The 18243-nt window shown below is 40.5% G+C and overlaps 1 protein-coding gene and 1 pseudogene across 1 annotated transcript; both read right to left on the bottom strand.

Annotated features, from left to right (window-relative positions):
* Positions 1–5071: 5071 nt before the first annotated feature.
* Positions 5072–5804, bottom strand: LOC114637462 (annotated as a pseudogene).
* Positions 5805–16339: 10535 nt separating this feature from the next.
* Positions 16340–17260, bottom strand: LOC114637466 (heterogeneous nuclear ribonucleoprotein C-like). Its single transcript, XM_028785674.1, has 2 exons — positions 16944–17260; positions 16340–16904 (listed from the first exon to the last, which is right to left on the bottom strand). Exons 1-2 carry the CDS (start codon positions 17258–17260, stop codon positions 16340–16342), a joined length of 882 nt encoding a protein of 293 aa, XP_028641507.1.
* Positions 17261–18243: the final 983 nt, after the last annotated feature.

Raw genomic sequence — 18243 nt, 5'->3', positions numbered from 1 at the left:
CTCTCTCTCTCTCTCTCTCTCTCTCTCTCTCTCTCTCTCTCTCTCTCTCTGTGTGTGTGTGTGTGTGTGTGTGTGTGTGCAATAAATATTGAGGCTTGAGGCTTTTGGTTTTATAAAACAAGCACTGATGGATGCATAAGAATAGAGAGATACTCATCTAATAATAGCAGGAATCGTTTATAACCCTCTCTCAACAATAGATAGAGCATCCATACTAAAAAGGTATGGGGGTTGAACTGAAGAAAAGATAAAATATACTCATCAAACACACAGACACACACACACACAAACACATGCACGTATGTATACACACACATGTATTTAATCTTATTGAACAATTGCAGAATGAACATTTTTCTCATAAGCCCTTGGAAATTTCCCTAAATTAGATTATATTTTATAGCATGAGGAACATTTAACAAATATAAAATAATTTCTTGTTCTTGGGACATAGTGAGCAAAAGCTAGAAATCAGTATAAAAAGAAACTACAGAAACCACACAAATACATGCAGAAGGATGAATGTATTCATGAACGACCATTTCATAACTGAAGAAATCATGGGTGAAATTGAAATTTGAAGAATCCACGTAAAATATAAGAACATCATTGCCTTTGGGATATGGCAAGGAAAATAATCCCAAGAGAAAAATTTATAGATAGCAATGCTTACATTAAAGAAGGAAATTACAAATAAATAACTTGGTGATATATCTAAAGCCTTATGAAGAGAAGAGAACAAACTGCAAAGCTTTCATAAAGCAAAGAACACTGTCAATAGGAGAAATTGGCAGCCCTATTGGTTGATCTTCATCAACCCTACAAAATTAACAAAGAACTCCAGAAGTTAGATGCTAACAACCTGAATAACCCAATTAAAAAACAGGGCAAAGAGATGAACAGAAAATGTCAGCAGAGGAATTTCAAATGGCTGAGAAGCACTTAAAGAAATGTTCAAAGCCCTTAGTCATCAGGGATATGCAAATCAAAGCAACTCGGAGATTCCATCTCACACCAATCAGAATGACTACGATCAAAAACTCAAAGAATAGTACATGCTGGTGAGGATGAGGAGCAAGGGGGAAACTCCTCCATTTCGGTGGAAGTGAAGACTTGTACAACCACTTTGGAAAATGATTTGGCAGCTTCTCCAGAAACCCAGCTATACCATTCCTAGGCATATACTCAAGTGATGCTTCACCATCCCATAAAGACACTCGCTCAACTATGTTCGTAGCATCTTTATTCTTAAAAGCCAGAAACTGGAAATAAACTAGAAGTTCCTCAACTGAAAAATGGACTTAAAAATGTGGTACATCTACAAAATGTAATACCATTCAGCTATTAAAAACTAAAACATCATGAATTTTGCAGGCAAATGAATGGAACTTGAGAATATCATTCTGAGTGAGGTAACCCAGTCCCAAAAGGACAGGCATGGTATATACTCACTTATAACTGAATATTAGCCATAAAATATAGGATATCCATGCTATACACTCCACAGAACCAAAGAAGCTCAGCAGGAAGGAAGGCATAAGCAAGGATACTTGAATCTCACTTAGAAGGGGGAATTGGGTAGGAGAGAGGTTTGGCAGGTAAATGGGGTGGTTCAGGATCAAGTGTGGGGAGAAACAGGAGAGATGGTCAGATGGCCATGAGAATGCATGAAAATCTGCAACTAATGGGAGTGAAGAGGTAAGGGACACCTGCAGGACATGACAGAGACCTAGAATAGAGCAGCCACCCAAGAATCAATAGGAGTGACCTTAGCTATGACTCACAGAATTGGGGATAGGGAACTGGAAGAGGCCATCTCCTGCAGCCAGGCAGGAACCCCAGTGGAGCAATGAGGACACCAAACCACCCACAAAACTTTCAACCCCAAATTTATCCAGTTTACAATAAATGCTGCCACGGGGGATGGATCAGAGACTGAGGGGATGGCCAACCAATAACTGACCCAACTTGAGAGCCATCCCATGTGCCAGCACCAATCCCTGACTCTATTAACTATACTGTTAAGCTTGTAGACAGGAGAAGCTCCACTCAGCAACTGACTCAGACAGGTACGAAATGGTGGTGGTGGCAGTTTGACCTTGGGGACTCTTAGTGAAGAATAGAAGAAAGGATTGAGGCCTCTAGGGGGGATAGGTACTCCACCGATAGACAACAGAGTCAACTAACCTGGACCCTTGGGGCTCTCAGAGACTGAACCACCAATCAACAAGCATTCACAGGCTGGACCTAAGCTTCTCCACATATAATATAGCAGACGTGCAGCTTGGTCTTCATGTGAGTCCTGAACAACTGGAGTAGGAGTTATCCCAAAAGCTGCTGCCTGCCCATGGGATCTGTTCTTCTAGCTGAGCTGCCTTGTCTGGCCTCAGTGGGCATGGATCACCTAGCCCCACAGAGAATGTGCCAGGTTATAGGGTACCCAGGGGACCTCCACCTACTCAGAGAAGAAGGGGAGAGGAGATGGGGAGAAGGAATGGGGAGAGGGACTCTGTGAGGGGGAACTGGGAGGGGCAACATTTGGGATGTAAATTTTAGAAATGCTAGAAGTTCTTCTCTGCCTGCAGTCTCAGATGGGCACACTGCTCCCCAACCCCACAGCTCTGCCTGCCTCCCAGGAAGCCTGCTCTTTTCAAAAGGGAAATTGAAGAGGAGTAGATAGAGTGGGATGTGCTGGGATGAGAAGTGTGTGGGGGCATATTGTCAGGATGTAAAACATGAGAGAAAAAAGTATAAAGGGCATACAAATACAACCATTACATTAGGTGAAATGTTAATTAGGATTAGTGCCTTCACTCATTCTAGGATCTCTTATGTACATTGAGGGGCTAGGAAGATAGCTAACTCAGTAGAGTGCTTGCCATACAAACAGAAGGACCTGAGCTCAGATCATCAGCTCTTAAATAAAAAGCCAGGCCCTGCAATGTGTGTCTTTAGCCCAAGATGGAAATAGGTGAATTCTTAGAGCTTACTGGCTGGGATTGGCCAGCCAGCCTAGGTAAACTGATGAGCTTTGGATTCAATGAGAGAATCTGTCTCAGGAAACAAAGCAAAGAATGATTAAAGAAGTCACACATAATAGAGACTACACCTTCACATGCACATGTATACGTAACTCCACAAAAGCATACACATATAGATACATATACTCAAAGATCCTGAAAAAAAAATAAGGGAGTGCAAAGTAACTAACTTGCTTAACTGGTACAATGATTAATACTCACAGATTAATACTCACCTTGGTCAAATTTGGCAGGCTCAGCAGCCAGGTATACTTTACTTCATTCAGTCACAGGAATGAAATCTGGAGCCTTTAATGATCAATAACTTCACTCAGTTTATCCTAAAATCACCAGACAAAAATGAACACTATCTCCAATTTTTAGCATTGAAAAAAAACAATTTGGGGGAAGGGAGGAGGTGTATCAAAGCATGGAAGAATCTTCCTGATCACTAAAGTATATGATATTTAAATTAAGATCTTACAAAAGTTTAAGACAGGTGTGATGGTGCATGCTTTTGCTTCCAGCACTTGGGAGGTAGAGGTAGGCAGATCTCTTTGAGATCAAAGTCAGTCTGGTCAACATATCAAGTTTCAAGCCAGCTAGAGTCATACTGTGAGACCTTTGTCTCAAAATACAAAAAACCACAATCAAATAAACAAATGAAAAAAAAAACAAATGAAAAAATGTTTGAATCTACTATTCTGTAGACTCTGGTAGAAACTTCCACATAAGTCTCACTTAACCTGTAAAATAAACTGAGAAGCATATGGTAATGCTGTTAGTGTTTAACAGAGAGGAACATGGGTGGTTGACATCAACCGAGACCACTTGTGTTCAATACCTGGAGCCTATGCAGTAGAATGCTGGAAATGACTCCCAGAAGTTGTCACCATGCTATGGCTGGCAACTCTTACCGTGCTGTGGCAGGTATATAGACACACACACACACACACACACACACACACATTTATTTAAAACAATTGACACAAAAAGCAGAATTGAATAAACCCTCACAATCATGCAGAAACATTTAATTCTCTTTTCATTTCCCTGTTTAGCCCTAGAGACCTGGAAGCTCCTAAAGATAAGAGGTTTTGACTATCAGACATCTAAAGAGAGATTTGCCTTAATTCCTACTATCTAGCTCAGCTTGTCCCAAAGAAGATTCATAACAGACCATGCAAATGAAACCCTGTACAGCCTACTTAACATGCAGGCCTGATGACCCAAGTTCAATTCCTAGAAGCCATGTAAAGATGGATGCAGAAAACCATGTCAATGAAGCTGTCCTCTGACCTTCATTTGCACAAGCACACTTTAATTTGTAAAAAGTTTTGTTTTCACTTTTTGAGGTTTTTTGTTTGGTTGGCTGGTTTAGTTTGGTTGATTGGCTGATTTTTGGTTTTTTAAGACAGTGTTTCTCTGTGTAGCCCTGGTTGTCCCAGAATGCAATCTGCAAAACAAGTTGACCTAAAATACATAGGGGTCCACCTGATTTGGCTTCCCAAATCCTGAGGCCTTTGCCAATACCACCTAACAATATTTTTTTTTGCATCAGAAATTCCCTTTTTATTTTGGGATGCTGAGACTAAAACAGTATAGCACAGCAAAACACAGCCAATTTACTCTACACACAGGGAAATCACCTTTACCCACTGAGCCATCTTCTTTCCTTCTAGAAAAGAAAGACCACTCATGGCCCTCCAGCCCAGAGACATACATACTATGTCTTATGTATGTTTACTATGTCCAAGGACCTGGGTTCCATCATGGGCACCAAAACCAAACTGCCCTTCTAATCCTCAATTGTTCAATACAGGGTCAAGAGGCTGCCCTGTAGCCACCAACTTCATGGACCCATGACTTCTCTGGTCTGTTCTGCTCAAGCCCTCCAGCTTAAACCAACAGAAGAAGCATTGCTCCATAGGCCAACATAACTCAGTTGAACACTAAACACAATCCAGTCAGGCCTGTGTCTTTGTTCAAGATTTTATTAAATGTCTTTACAAGATAACATCCAGCCTGCAGATGCAGCTGCCACGACCCTGTTACACTGTAGGCACTGGCTGGAGCATGGCAGGTGGCTCTGGCTTCCCACCCTTCTGTTCTGAGATGTGGGTCATGGGCAAGATTTCATCTTTAGGTTCCACAATGCTCACATGATCAGGCAGAGGCTTTTTGGGACCAATCTTATCACTTGGGTCCCAGGGCAGCATGATCTTCACTTTGACGCCCAGCATACCCTGTCTGAGGAGCACGTGGCTCACAGCAGTGTCAACATAGTAGTTTAACAGGGTCTCCACTGTGAATCATCAGACCATCCACAAACTTCATGGACTTGACCCTGTGCCTTCGGAGCTTCTCAGATACCACAGCCTCGCAGCCCTTGATCCCGCTCTCCATAATGAACCGAAGCACAACATAGCAGGCCCTTCGAACCACAAGTCCTCCTAGGAGTTTATAACGCAGAGACTCTGCCTGGGCAATGGCACACAGGCCTCTTGTGGCCACTTTCCCTGCATAAAGCTCTACGCTGCCTTCATGGAAGTCAAACCGCTTCTGGACAACTGCAATCAACTCTCTGATCCGACGACCCTTCTCCCCGAGAACATTCTATTTTCTGGTGGCTAAAATAATGATTTCTGTTCTGGTCGGTGTAACTCGGACTTCAACTCCAGAGTAGCTATCTTCAGCCAGCTCCCGAGTGAGAAACTCATTTAGTTCAGCTTTGAAGATGCCATCAGCTACAAACTTCGTCTTCTTGAAAATCTGTACTGCCATCTTGCTGCTGCGCGCTGCTGAAAGGAAAGGCAACGATAAAAATTTTTAAAGAATTTTTATGAGTAATTCTGGTGTGTTTAACTTTCCATTTGAAACTTTAAAGGTCTAATCCTGAGAATCATCCTCACTGTTACTGTGTTAACCAAGATGTGGACATATGAACATATGGCATGTTTCACAAGCAAGATTTTGCAGAGCAGATATACACAGGAATTGTGACATAAAGAGACATCGTAATTCACAATATTCCCCAAACTGTGAGTTGCTTCTTTGTCCACTCCCACATCTACTGTTAACTATAGGTATGAGCACTGAACTGGAAGAAATATAAAGGATATAATAGGAAAAAATCAAGTAATAACTTAGGGAAGCTGTCCTTGCAAACTGTAAAGTTTTATTGAATGGAATGGACAAATTATATATATATATACATATATATATATATATATATATATGTATATATATAATTTCTTTTTTATTTATTTATTATTTATTTTATTTATGAGTACACTGTAGCTGTCTTCAGACACACCAGAAGAGAGCATCCATCCAATCCCATCACGGATGGTTGTGAGCCACCATGTGGTTGCTGGGATTTGAACTCAGGACCTCTGGAAGAGCAGTCAGTGCTCTTAACCGCTGAGCCATCTCTCCAGCCCCTATATATATAATTTCAATGGGAAAAACAAGAGTTGCTTTTGAAATCAGAAGTCTATGACCTTAAGTAAGTGACTTCATTTTTTTCTTCTTATGAAATAGAAAAAAAGGAAAGAAAAGGTAAGAAAGAAAGAAAGAAAGAAAGAAAGAAAGGAGGAAAGAAAGAAGGAAAGAAAGAAGGAAAGAATTGAATGTTTAAATGAGAATTCTTTAAACGTGATGGCTGGCATGTAAGACTACTAAACTAAAGTAAGCTACAAGGCATCATAAGCTCACAGTCTCCCTATATATCCAAAATTTCCTAATTGTGAAAAAGGTTTTGGGCCAGGAAAATGGTTCAGTGGATTAACTGCACTCAGTCTCAAGGACCTGCATGATGGTGGGAGAGAACCGATATCCAAAAGCAATTCAGTGACCTCTGCCTGTACATCATGGCATGCATGTACACAGGCACGCACACACACAGAGTCACACAACATAAATAAGTATGTAAATTTTAAAATAAAAAAGTAATTTTTTCCACCTATATGATCTTAAACATCCACAAGAAAAGTAAGTCCTGGAATAGAGTGGTCAATATATATGTTTCTTTAACATATCTTTGACATTAAACTTTAACCATATGACATGTCCTTTGACAGTTGTTTCTCAGTAATAAGTTTCTTCCTGATAATATTGTCTCTAAAAGAGTACTTTTTACAGCTGTAATATGATATACAGTGTCCTAACTAATCACATTATCTGATTAAAAGAGGCTGTCAAATACCCTGTTGTCAAACTTGCTGATGTTTAGTTGTGGCCTAAACAAATGGAACCAGGATTTCCACTCAGATTTGGACAATATTGTCCACTGCTGTTGAACATTATAGCTAGTAGATGAGCAGAGTTGTCTCTTGCTGGTAAGATATTGTCAACAGATCTTCTGCAGAATTCTTGTAAAGAATTTTTTGATGCAATCCAACCATCTATAAAAGTTTGCCTCACTTTATTAAACAATGCTTATGTTAACCATAATGTCAAAGAAGTTTCCTCATTAACCTTGTCTCTTAATGCTTGATGAAAGTCAATGGCTGACATCTAAACTGACACTGATCATAGAAAGTCTCCTGGATCCCTTAAGCCAGAAAAATGGCCTCTTCCATAGTGTACATCTTAAGGTAAACAGTGTTGGTAGAGAAATTATCAATCTCATTGATGCCTACAACAAAGCCTTCTTTGGATGGTTTGGGTTGATTATTCTCTTCATCTAATAAAGGCAAAACTGCCTCAACTTATTTCAGAAGGAATTGCAGCATTTCTAATAATCTCAATTTGCATACATTAGAGATGCTACCTTACTCATGATAAGCTCCAAAGACATGCACCATCTCTGAAGAGCTGTCATATGTTCTGGATCATTCTCATTGATTAAGGTTTAATGTGGCCCCTTAGATAGACCCTCCTCTGAGGCACTCTTACTGCTGTCCCTCAATCAAAGACCCCTTTCCAGCTAGAAGCTGTTAAAAGAAGTTAGTACATCCAAGCCCCTGACAGCAATTAGGGTGAACTCTCAGAGTAGAAAATGAGACACTAAGTATTAGACAGACTCTCATTTTAGGGAGGGGGGCAAGGGTCAGAAATAAATGTTGTGAATTTTCGAGATAGTCACCTTCTTCCTCACCCTTCTCTTGAGACAAAAGGGTAGTATCTTGTAAAGAAGGCTTTGTAGGATTTTGTCTCACATCCACAGGACCTGTGCTGATGGACCAGCCTAGTTAAAGCCTGGTCAGGATATGTACTCAAGAGTTCTGGGCCAGTAAACCATTCCAGCTTTCTTCAAATTGATCAACCCTACATTGGAAGAGGAAGATGCTTCCGAGACTTAAAAGCCCCCAGACCTGGAGAAAAGACTGGATTTTTCACCTTCCTGAGTCCTGTTTTTCTCTGTATAACAGCATCACCCCCAATAAACACCTTTCTTCAACTGCTGATTCTTCTTTATTGCCTCAGATTTCTCTGCTCCAGATTTTTCCTGACTTTCAATTATTTAATTGGCAGAGAAAATGAACCAGATCAAGACACCTCAGTAGTACAGTTCAAAATCCCTAGACTATATCAGTGTGATGTACACATTGACTGCTGTTTCATTCAGACTCAACACTCTTTACTTCAAGCACTGTGGAGACTTCAATTGTGGCACCATGGGTTGAACAATAGACTTAGGGTTAGGAAAATAATCATCCATGAACAAAAATAAAGAGCTCCACTATGTCTCTGAAATGTGGGCTATAGAGGCAGTTTTATTAGGAGTATAAAATAGACCAAGACTACCACAGGCTGGCAGAACGGGGAGACTGGGATAGAAAAGAGTTTCGAGGAGAACAGTGACCTTGTGGTGGTAGATTATATTGTTCTGCTGCATAAAAGAAAAAAGAAAACTGACAGAATTTTTCATCTGCTGAGATAAAAATGGCATTTGGGGGTGGGGAAAATAGCAGATGGCTTTTCCTATCAAATGTAACTCATGCCAATAAGTTCTTATTTAAAGCAAGTCTACAGTCAGGGGCTAAATTTGTTTTTTAGAGTGTTGGCTTTTCTGGCCATGGTTTATTGAATACTGGGAAGAAGCACAAAGACTCAAATTTATTTGATTCTGAGAATGTGTATGGATGCTCTGGATCAATCTATGTTGTCCCTGGGATCTAGTGGGTTTATGGGCAACTGCTCTCCTAGATGGCGGGTTGTGTTTTGACTCTGGGAACTTTGATTTTAAGAAAGTCAGAACACACGAATCTCTTTCCTCCATGAACTCTGGTTGAACCCAACAGATGTTCAAACTTTTCATTTTCTCCTCCAGCGAGGCTTAATGCAGATTTTGTTACCAGGGTAATCATCTCTCTGTTTGCTCTATTAATCTAGGCTCTCAGAATGTTGACTCTAGATATTTAAAGGCAGCTGAAATATCTATTTTTTCCACTGATTTATCAGCTCGGAGTTCTCATTTTATAATTTTTCTCTCTAATATCAGCTCCTTAATTTAACAAAAATGAAGAAAAGACAAATGTTTCACTGCCTTCAGTTTAATCTCAACCATGGAAAATGAATTTTACTTGTTCTTTGGACTGTTTAATATTGGCTATTGCTCTAGCCAGACCATGATTGGAATAGTGGCTTTAGAATCAATGTAAGTTGCTGATCCATTTATACTTCCTAAATGAGAAAATAATGTCACTTTCAGAGGCAGAGGGGTAGAAGGTTTGCCTAGTATGGTTGATGCTCCAATTCAAACCAGCACTAAAAAAAGAGGCAAACAAGTTAACCAACTTTTGTGAGCCTGTTTCCTTCCTAGTCTGAAGATGGAAATACCATAGAAAGTAATTAGAAGGATTAAGTAAGACAATGCATGAGTGCAAAGTATTAGCTATATTAGCTTGCATGTATGACTTATCCTCAGAAGTGAGTTCCTTAGTTTCTAAGGTGATACCAACTGTCTATGGAGAAAACAGAATGGCCTGTGTGTTGGGAGCCAAATCCTAGCAGAAAGCAGCTATCATCTTTGCAGCCATCTCAGGCCATATACCCTGATAAGAGATTTGTTTTCAACAGCCCACAACAGCTGAGCATACTCTGATAAACATCTTGTTTTTCTCCCATATCTTGTTTTGCTGTTTAATGCCCCCAGCTGCAAGGTGCACGTAGTAAAGTGTCTTCAGCTGCATTCCCCTGCTTATGCTTATATATACCCAGGATTTCCTTTCAATAAAGGGAGACTTGAACAGACTCTCTGTCTTGTGTCCATTCTTTGCGTCTCTTGCCCTTCCATCCCCACTCTCTCTCTTGCTAGACCCTGACCTGCAGACCAGAGCAGCAGAACGGGCCAGTACAGAGTGGCCCCCAAATGTGGGACAGAATGAGCCATTACATAGTGGTGCCTCAACGTTGGAGCTCCAGTAAGCGGGATACAGTGAAGGACATTGTGGAAATTGGAAGTGTGCATCCTCACTCCTGTGCTGGAGAACCTGTTGACTGATGGAGCTGGCTTGAGCTTGGCACTCAATGCGAGGCAGCAAGAACGAGAGACCCAGTGAGGGACGTTACTGAAAGAAGGGTCTGCCGAAAATTCAGAAGTGAAACAAAGGTGATCGCTGTGGGAACCTGCCATGTTGAGACCAATAGGTCATAGTAACAAAAATGGGGCAAGAAATAAGTCAGCAGAAACAGATGAAAAAGGCTTTAAGAATGCGAGGAGTAAATTGCAGGCTGCTCTGAGTCAAGAAAGCCAAACAGATAAGTAGATAAATAGAAGGTTGCTCTAGACAGAGAGCTGAACAGAAATATAGTGTCAATCAGTTGTATTAGATTGATTTAACTTTCAAAATGGGTGTGATTCTGAGTTGTGTAGTTATATTTTTCCTTTGGATAAAAGGTCAATGCAAAGGCTTTTTTGGTTACTGGCTCAAGGATAGGCAGATTTGGGAGAAAAGATTTTTCTATGTGTTTTCCAAAGAGATTATTAAGGTAGTAGTTATATCTCCCAGAATTACATGGATCAGACATGACAGAGGTAGGTCTCCAGAAGACTAGATTCCAGAGAATCATGCATAGTAATTATCTTGATACTAAAATTTGTTTTGAAGTTTGTATATTACAGAATACACAGCCTTGGTGAATGAATCTTCTTGACACCTGCATGTCCACTGTGATATCCTGTACTTCCAGCTGGATGCAGTTAAGACAGACATCAGAGGCTTATCAATTTACCCTTCCCCTCATCCCTCTTCTAATATCTCAATGCCCATATTCAGCTTGAAGAAGTTAATGAAGAGTCAGCACCCCAATTCCCTGGACTTTGGGACTGAGGTGGTTAATATTTGGCTGTCTTTCTAGGAAAAAGTAATGGTTTTATTGGAACAGGGAGGAAGAGCTAAAATTGATTGCATAGCTAAAATCTATTGGTAGAAATCTGTATAATTGTTACTAAGCTGATGCAAATTCAAGGACTTCATTGGTATAATTTCTTCTATTCAAAATTTGTGAGTACAAGGCTTAGACTTTTAACTTTTCCAACAGAGAGAGTTGTGTGCTACCCTTAAAAAAGAGTGCTGCTTTTATGCCAACCATTCAGACATTGTTAAGTCTCTTGTCTCTCAGGTTCATGCTGTTCAGCAGACTGATGGCTTTTGTATGACAACAGATAGATGCTATTAAAATGAAACTCATACAGGTCCATTATTACAGGCTGGAAGTAGGGGACTCTAAAAACCTCTGTCATCAAGACTGATGAAGATTAACCCCTAACTTACTCACTAAGCTGGATAGTCAATAATGGGTAAGAAAGACCTCAAGACCTTTTCCCCTAACTGGAAAGTTTCACCATCCTAAGACAGGAGCTCAACCAATGGCTGTTGAGTATCCAAAGACAGGAAAGGGAGGCTGGCATCCTTTGTTCTGACCTAATGCAGGCACAGTTTCTGTAAGTTTTCCCAGCCTTCCCTTTTGAAAAAAATTAAAAAGGGGGACCTGTTGGGAGCCAAGTCCTAGCAGAAAGCAGCTATCATCTTTGCAGCCATCTCAGGCCATATACCCTGACAAGAGACTTATTTTCAACAGCCCACAACAGCTGAGCATACTCTGATAAACATCTTGTTTTTCTCCCATATCTTGTTTTGCTGTTTAATGCCCCCAGCTGCAAGGTGCACGTAGTAAAGTGTCTTCAGCTGCATTCCCCTGCTTATGCTTATATATACCCAAGATTTCCTTTCAATAAAGGGAGACTTGAACAGACTCTGTCTTGTGTCCATTCTTTGCGTCTCTTACCCTTCCATCCCCACTCTCTCTCTTGCTAGACCCTGACCTGCAGACTGGAGCAGCAGCTGGGGCCAGGACATCTGTGTACATAGACTAAATGACTCCCTCTGAACTATATCAGAGGACATCCAGAGCACTCCTACCAAAGGGAGAACAATAACACTTGCTTGAGCGATGGTCAGATTTGCTTTGCTTCACATACTGATGATCTGAGTCACTGTGGAATGCACAATACCCATTGATCTCTTGGAGTGAGTGGAAAGTGTCTGAGGATAGAAAGAAATGTTGTTGCACATGATCCTATCCTGACAAAAGGAACTTTCTTTCCTTTCTTTCCACTTAAATCTATGTGATACTAGAGATTTTGCCTGTGTTGCTCTCAATGTATTCACCTGAAAGATTAGAGTAGTAAATTAAGTTACCTTTATGAGTGCCTCTAGGCCATATATGGCAAATTTAATTCTGACTTTGAATCTGTTGAAAATAATACACCCAACATGTAGGTGAACTGGACTTGATAGTCAATTGCCAGGGGGACTCCCTGGGCTTCTTAATATAGCTCTATTTTGAAACTTCATTTTCAGGAAACCAAGGGCATTTCACTGATTCTCAACCCACTCATATAGACATTTGTTGAACTATGTTTAAAACAAAATGGAAATTAACCCCTTGGCTCAAGTCTGTTTAGTTAGAAATAGTCTTGAGATACCCTGACCTGGAGGAATAAATTTTGTTATACTTGACAATTAAAATGGACACATGTTTGTCTAACTCTGAACATAGTACTGCTTTTTCACCATTCTTGCATCTATGATTAAACTAAAAGGAGCAGCAAGGTTTGTTATGCACCAACAAAGAATCTTGTCACATATGGAAACCTTATATTTACATTGCAATTGCTAACAGAAAACAAACGAACAAAGCATCAAATTGCGTATTTGCTATGCATAAAATGAGTCACATTGTATAAGACATTCAAATTCCTAAACTTGGATTTCTCATTTCTCACCATGAGAAGATCCTTTTCTTAGTAAATTTGTATGGTATAAAAATAGCATTTGCAGACCATAACACACTTATCATTAGGTATTAATACCACTGCTGAGTGCAATCTAGGACATATGAAATGATCATTATTTCCATCTTTGTTTTCTACATTTCACGTGGCCTACAATAGAAGCCTTAATCTCTCAGAGTCTGCTGATTATCTAAATTGCTTACAGTAGCTTACACTTCTCAGGGTACACACTAAGTGTACTTAGCAGAGTTCTAACACGTAGTTCTCAATCAATAATTAGGTACCTTGGCAGGCATTGCCAAGCTAGGAGAATGTTGAAGGTGGACCCTTGTGGTGGTTTGAAAGCAAATGTCCCCTGTAGGCTCATAGTGAGTGGCAATGTTAGGAGTGTGGCCTTGTTGGAAGATGTAAGGCACAAGCTATGAGGACTCAGACTCTCAAGTCTGACCAGTTTATCTTAGTCTTACTTCTGCTACCTGTGGATCAAGATGAAGAACTCTTATCCTCTTCAGTACCATGTCTGCCTAAACACTGGTATTCATGATAATGGACTAAACCTGTGAACTGTAAGCCAGCCCTAATTAAATATTTCCCTTTATAATAATGGTCATAGTCATGGCATCTCATCACAGTTTCAGAAACCTTAACTGTGTTGCTAAGAGACTGGGGTATTACTGTAATAGGCCTAACCATGGTTTGTTTGGAGGAGTGTAGACTTTAAACTTTGGATTAGAAAAGTAGATGCATACTTTATGTGGGGATTAAATGGGCCATACTTGTAGAAACATGGAAGATAGTAGTGCTGAAGGTAATTTGAACTGTGGGGACTCAGCTCAAAAAGTTTCAGAGGAGAAGAATTTTAATATGTAGCCCAAAGACTATTCTTGTGATATTTTGACAAAGAATGTGTCTGCTTTTTGCCCTTTTCCAAAATATTTGTCTGAGGCTAAACTGATGAATTTTGGATTAATGGTGTTGGCAGAAGAAATCTCAAAACGGCCTAATATTGATTCTTTCATGTGATTCTTAGTGGTTGATCATATAAAGATCTATGATGAAAAGGACCAAGCTAAGCAAGGAAAGTTACAAAATGTACAACTTGAGGAGAAAATGGTCACTTAGAAGTGGAATGGAGCTAAATCCCCTGTTCAAAGAGATAAACAGATTAAAGAAAAGTCTGATGTTAAGTGGAATCAAGGAAGTGGTGAACTCAGGACAAGATCCCAACCAGACTGTGAAAAGAGATTAAAATACAGTTTATGTCCAGGCATCATGGTACATGTCTTTAATTACAGCACTCAAAAGACAGAGATCTCTGAGTCAGGCAAGATAGGTCTGTGAGTTTGAGATCAACCTGTTCTGCATCAAGTTTCAGGACATCCAAGCTTAAGCAATGAAGGAAACTGTTGAAAACAGAAAGCTGGTGAACATGTTCCAGTTCCAGCAAGAAACAGAACTTGAAACATAGGCCACATGATTCAAGCTTTAGAGTTATGGATAGAAAAAAGGTAATGGAATCTCCCTCTGAGGCCAGGTGTATGTCAGGATTATCTCTGTGTGGAGGACCAGAGAGACCATTGTGTGAAGATGTAAATGTGAAGCCTGTGTTGCCTTAGAGACACCAAAATACTGAAGATGCCAGAGACAGAGGATACCAGCCAAGTATAGTTTCTAACAGGAAGTGGAAACAGCCGAAGAAAAAGAAGCATGTTGCAGTCAACAAAACTGAAAGGAGTTGAAGATATGAAGAACACTCTGACATCAGAGATGGAGATGCAGTGCTCAGAGTTTGCCCAGCTAGATTTTGTTCTGGCCTTGGTCCAATATTCCCTCATTATGCTCCCTTATGAACCTTTTGGAATGATAATGCATGTCCTGTGCCGACATATGTTGGAAGTATACGATCTGCCTTTTGATTTTGGTTTTACAGAAGATTACAGTTAAGAGATTGTATGAATCTCAGAAGAGATTTTGAACTTTAGACTTTTAAACAGGGTTGAGACTGTAATAGAATCTGAGGACTTTTGAAGTTGGATTGATAATATGGCTGCAAGCCTGTGATACCCATGGAGTTGTGCTTGTTTGAAAGAAAATGGCCCCATAGGCTCATAGCAAGGGACACTATTAGGAAGAATAGCCTTGTTGGAGTAGATATGTCCTTGTGGGAAGTGGGTCTCTGGCCAGAGTGTCTCAGTCATCTCTCTGCAGCCTCTGAATCAAGATTTAGAACTCTTAGCTCCTTCTCCAGCACCATGTCTGCCTGAATGTTGCCATGCTTCCCACAATGTTGATAAGGAACTAAATCTCTGAACTGTAAACCAACCCCAATGAAATGTCCTTTATAAGAGTTGCCATGATCATGTTTTCTCTTCACAGAAATAGAAACCCTAACTAAGACAGAACCCTTCTGTAGACTTAGATATTTCTTTTTTTTTTCTTTTTTTCCCTGGTTTAATAAGGAATTGTTTATTTTTGAGATAAAAGATCCCAAACATCAGGCTGTTCACAAAAATAACCCATGGTATAACTTTAGAAAACAAATATTAAGACTATTACACTATTTTCCTGTAAGATGCATTTGACATGTCAACTCTCATTCACAAAAATACATGGTTACATTCGTGTTGTAACAATCCCACTCATGTGAGGGAAAACACACACCTCTAATGCAAAGCTGCTCTCGGGGTTGCAAGTAAATGAGATGCCTCTGCAGTTAGGGAAGCAACTACTGAAATCATGAATGGGAAGAACTGTACTCCCTGCATAACAAGAGATTATTTTTGAGACAGTTGATAAAAACCATACAACTTTTTATTGTTAAGTCAAAGAGGTATCAAAATTAAAACAAAACTTACAGGGTAAGACTTAACGAAATTACTACGGAGCATCAAAGGAAGTGAAATGGAACTAGGCGCAGGGAAATTATGAATTAATGAACACAGGAAGGATAAGGAGGGAGAACAGTGAGAACGTGCAGAAGATACTAGGGGAGAGGATCTGGTGTTACTTTGTTCTCTCACAAGCGCCTAGGGAAATGAATAACGGGGGAAGATGTCTAAGCTCCACTACGTACTTAAGAGTCATCCTCCCCATTGGCGCTGTCTCTGTCATCTTCTCCCTCCTCAGGCTCTTTTTCATCATCCTTCAACTCCAGCTGGTCATCCCCCCGATCTTCATTATCATCATCACCCAGCAAGTCACCCTCCTCAGCAGAGTCATCTGCACTTGCCTCAGACTCCAGCTTCACATCAGTCTCATCTTTCTTCACAGAGGCACTGCTCTGCTCTTCTTCAGACTTTTCATTCTTCATCTCTACTGCTTGTTTGCTTTGTTCTTTTTCAATTTTTTCAAGGCTTTCCAGCAGAGAATCCACTTTTTGTTTTATCTGAGTCAGCTCCTTTTTAATGGCCTGAAGGTCATCACCTTTCAACTTTCCAGACTTGGAAGAAGATCCCCGTTGTCCACTCTTCGAATTGAATCCACTTTTGCCCCTTCGTGAGGTGTTCCCTGACACACGCTGGCGTTTGGAAGGCACCACAGCCCGAGCAATAGGAGAAGGAGGAGGAACACGTGCTGGGTAACTGTACATCCTGTCATAATAATCCCGTTGAAAGTCATAGTCCAAGTCAAATGAGGAACTGAGTAGAGGGGACGGAGAAGGGTGTTCTGGTAATGACCCGTACATCTCCGCTACAGATCGTTTCACACCTGCTTTTCCTCGGTTCACTTTTGGTTCTGCAGCCAGGTTAATATCTAAAACCTGGCCGGCGATCATTCTGCCATCCTTTCCAGCTACAGCAGCTCGCGCATTTCTTTCATTAACATACTTGACAAAGGCAAAACCCTTATGCACAGAGCAACCCACAGTTTTGCCATACTTTGAAAATATGGCCTCCACATCAGACTTCTTGACCACCAGAGTATTGAGATTCCCAATGAAAACACGGGAATTCATGGGCCGTGCATCTGTCTTGTTGGTAACATTGCTAGCCATCTCCTTTGATGATAAGGTTTCTCACAAAGCTGAAAATGTAGCTGAAGATTAAAAAAAAAAAAATCTCACAAGAGTTAGGAGAGAGAGAAGAGACTGCCTCTCCTACCGCAGGTCTACGCCGAGACGCGGGAGCTACAACAGCAAGGAGCCACACGACCGTTCACTCTCCGTCTCCTCACAAAATGTCCCCCGAGCTCCTCTGACTTAGATATTTCTAACCCTACTTTATTTAGGGTTCTAGAACACTTCAACCTCTCTTTTAGCCCACCAACCGGAGATAGGGGAAGAAGGTATAGAGGAAATGGTGGTTGTTGACTTATATAGAAGAGTTCTTTGGGTCAGTTCCAATCTTCATTGTCATGATATCAGCAGTCCAGTCCAATAGCAAACACTAAACACAAATCCGTAGTGGCAGTTTAGTCCAATAACAAACATCAAACACCAGTTGCAGTGGCTCAATTCAACAGAAACTGCAAGTTGGTTTCCCCAATCTGTACAAGTCAGCAGAAGCATTAAGAATCTGCCAAAATACCAAAAGTTCTTCGGCATGTTTCTCTCTGTAATGTGATTACCAGCAAACAGCAAAGATCAGCGAAGCATTGAAAGGTATAGCAGTGGAAGAGAGTCTTCTCTCCGTGGAGTTTTATTTATATTCTTTCTAAACATCACATGCCCTCTCAAGTGTCTGTTCCAGCAAAATATCATATGTTCTCTCACATATCTGCTTCAGGAAAACATCTCACAAGAGAGCTTCCAGAAAAACATCAGGTGACGCAACTGGGTTTCCAAAGAAACCAGAAATTTCCACTTCACCTTTCCTCAATAATCAGCTTTATCCTTCCTGAAGACTTTAATGTCATATTAAAGGGAGGAGGCAGAGTCAGCAGCACTTTTGTAGAGCAGAGATCTGTATAGGGAAACCTAATTCCCTTTGACTGAGAGGCTATGAGTTCTACCTATTCTAAGCTGTTTTCTGAAATTTA

Source organism: Grammomys surdaster, unplaced genomic scaffold (assembly GCF_004785775.1).
Source record: "Grammomys surdaster isolate TR1022 unplaced genomic scaffold, NIH_TR_1.0 125311, whole genome shotgun sequence".
Classification (NCBI taxonomy): Eukaryota; Metazoa; Chordata; class Mammalia; order Rodentia; family Muridae; genus Grammomys; species Grammomys surdaster.
This window is presented reverse-complemented; position numbering and strand designations above follow the sequence as displayed.

Bases quoted from the DNA above. Each gene is read 5' to 3' on its own strand.
- LOC114637466 (XM_028785674.1), bottom strand. From the start codon at position 17,260: ATGGCTAGCAATGTTACCAACAAGACAGATGCACGGCCCATGAATTCC. The intron at 16,905-16,943 runs GTCATTACCAGA...CCCTCTACTCAG, and splicing joins TCTGTAGCGGAGATGTACGG to TTCCTCATTTGACTTGGACT.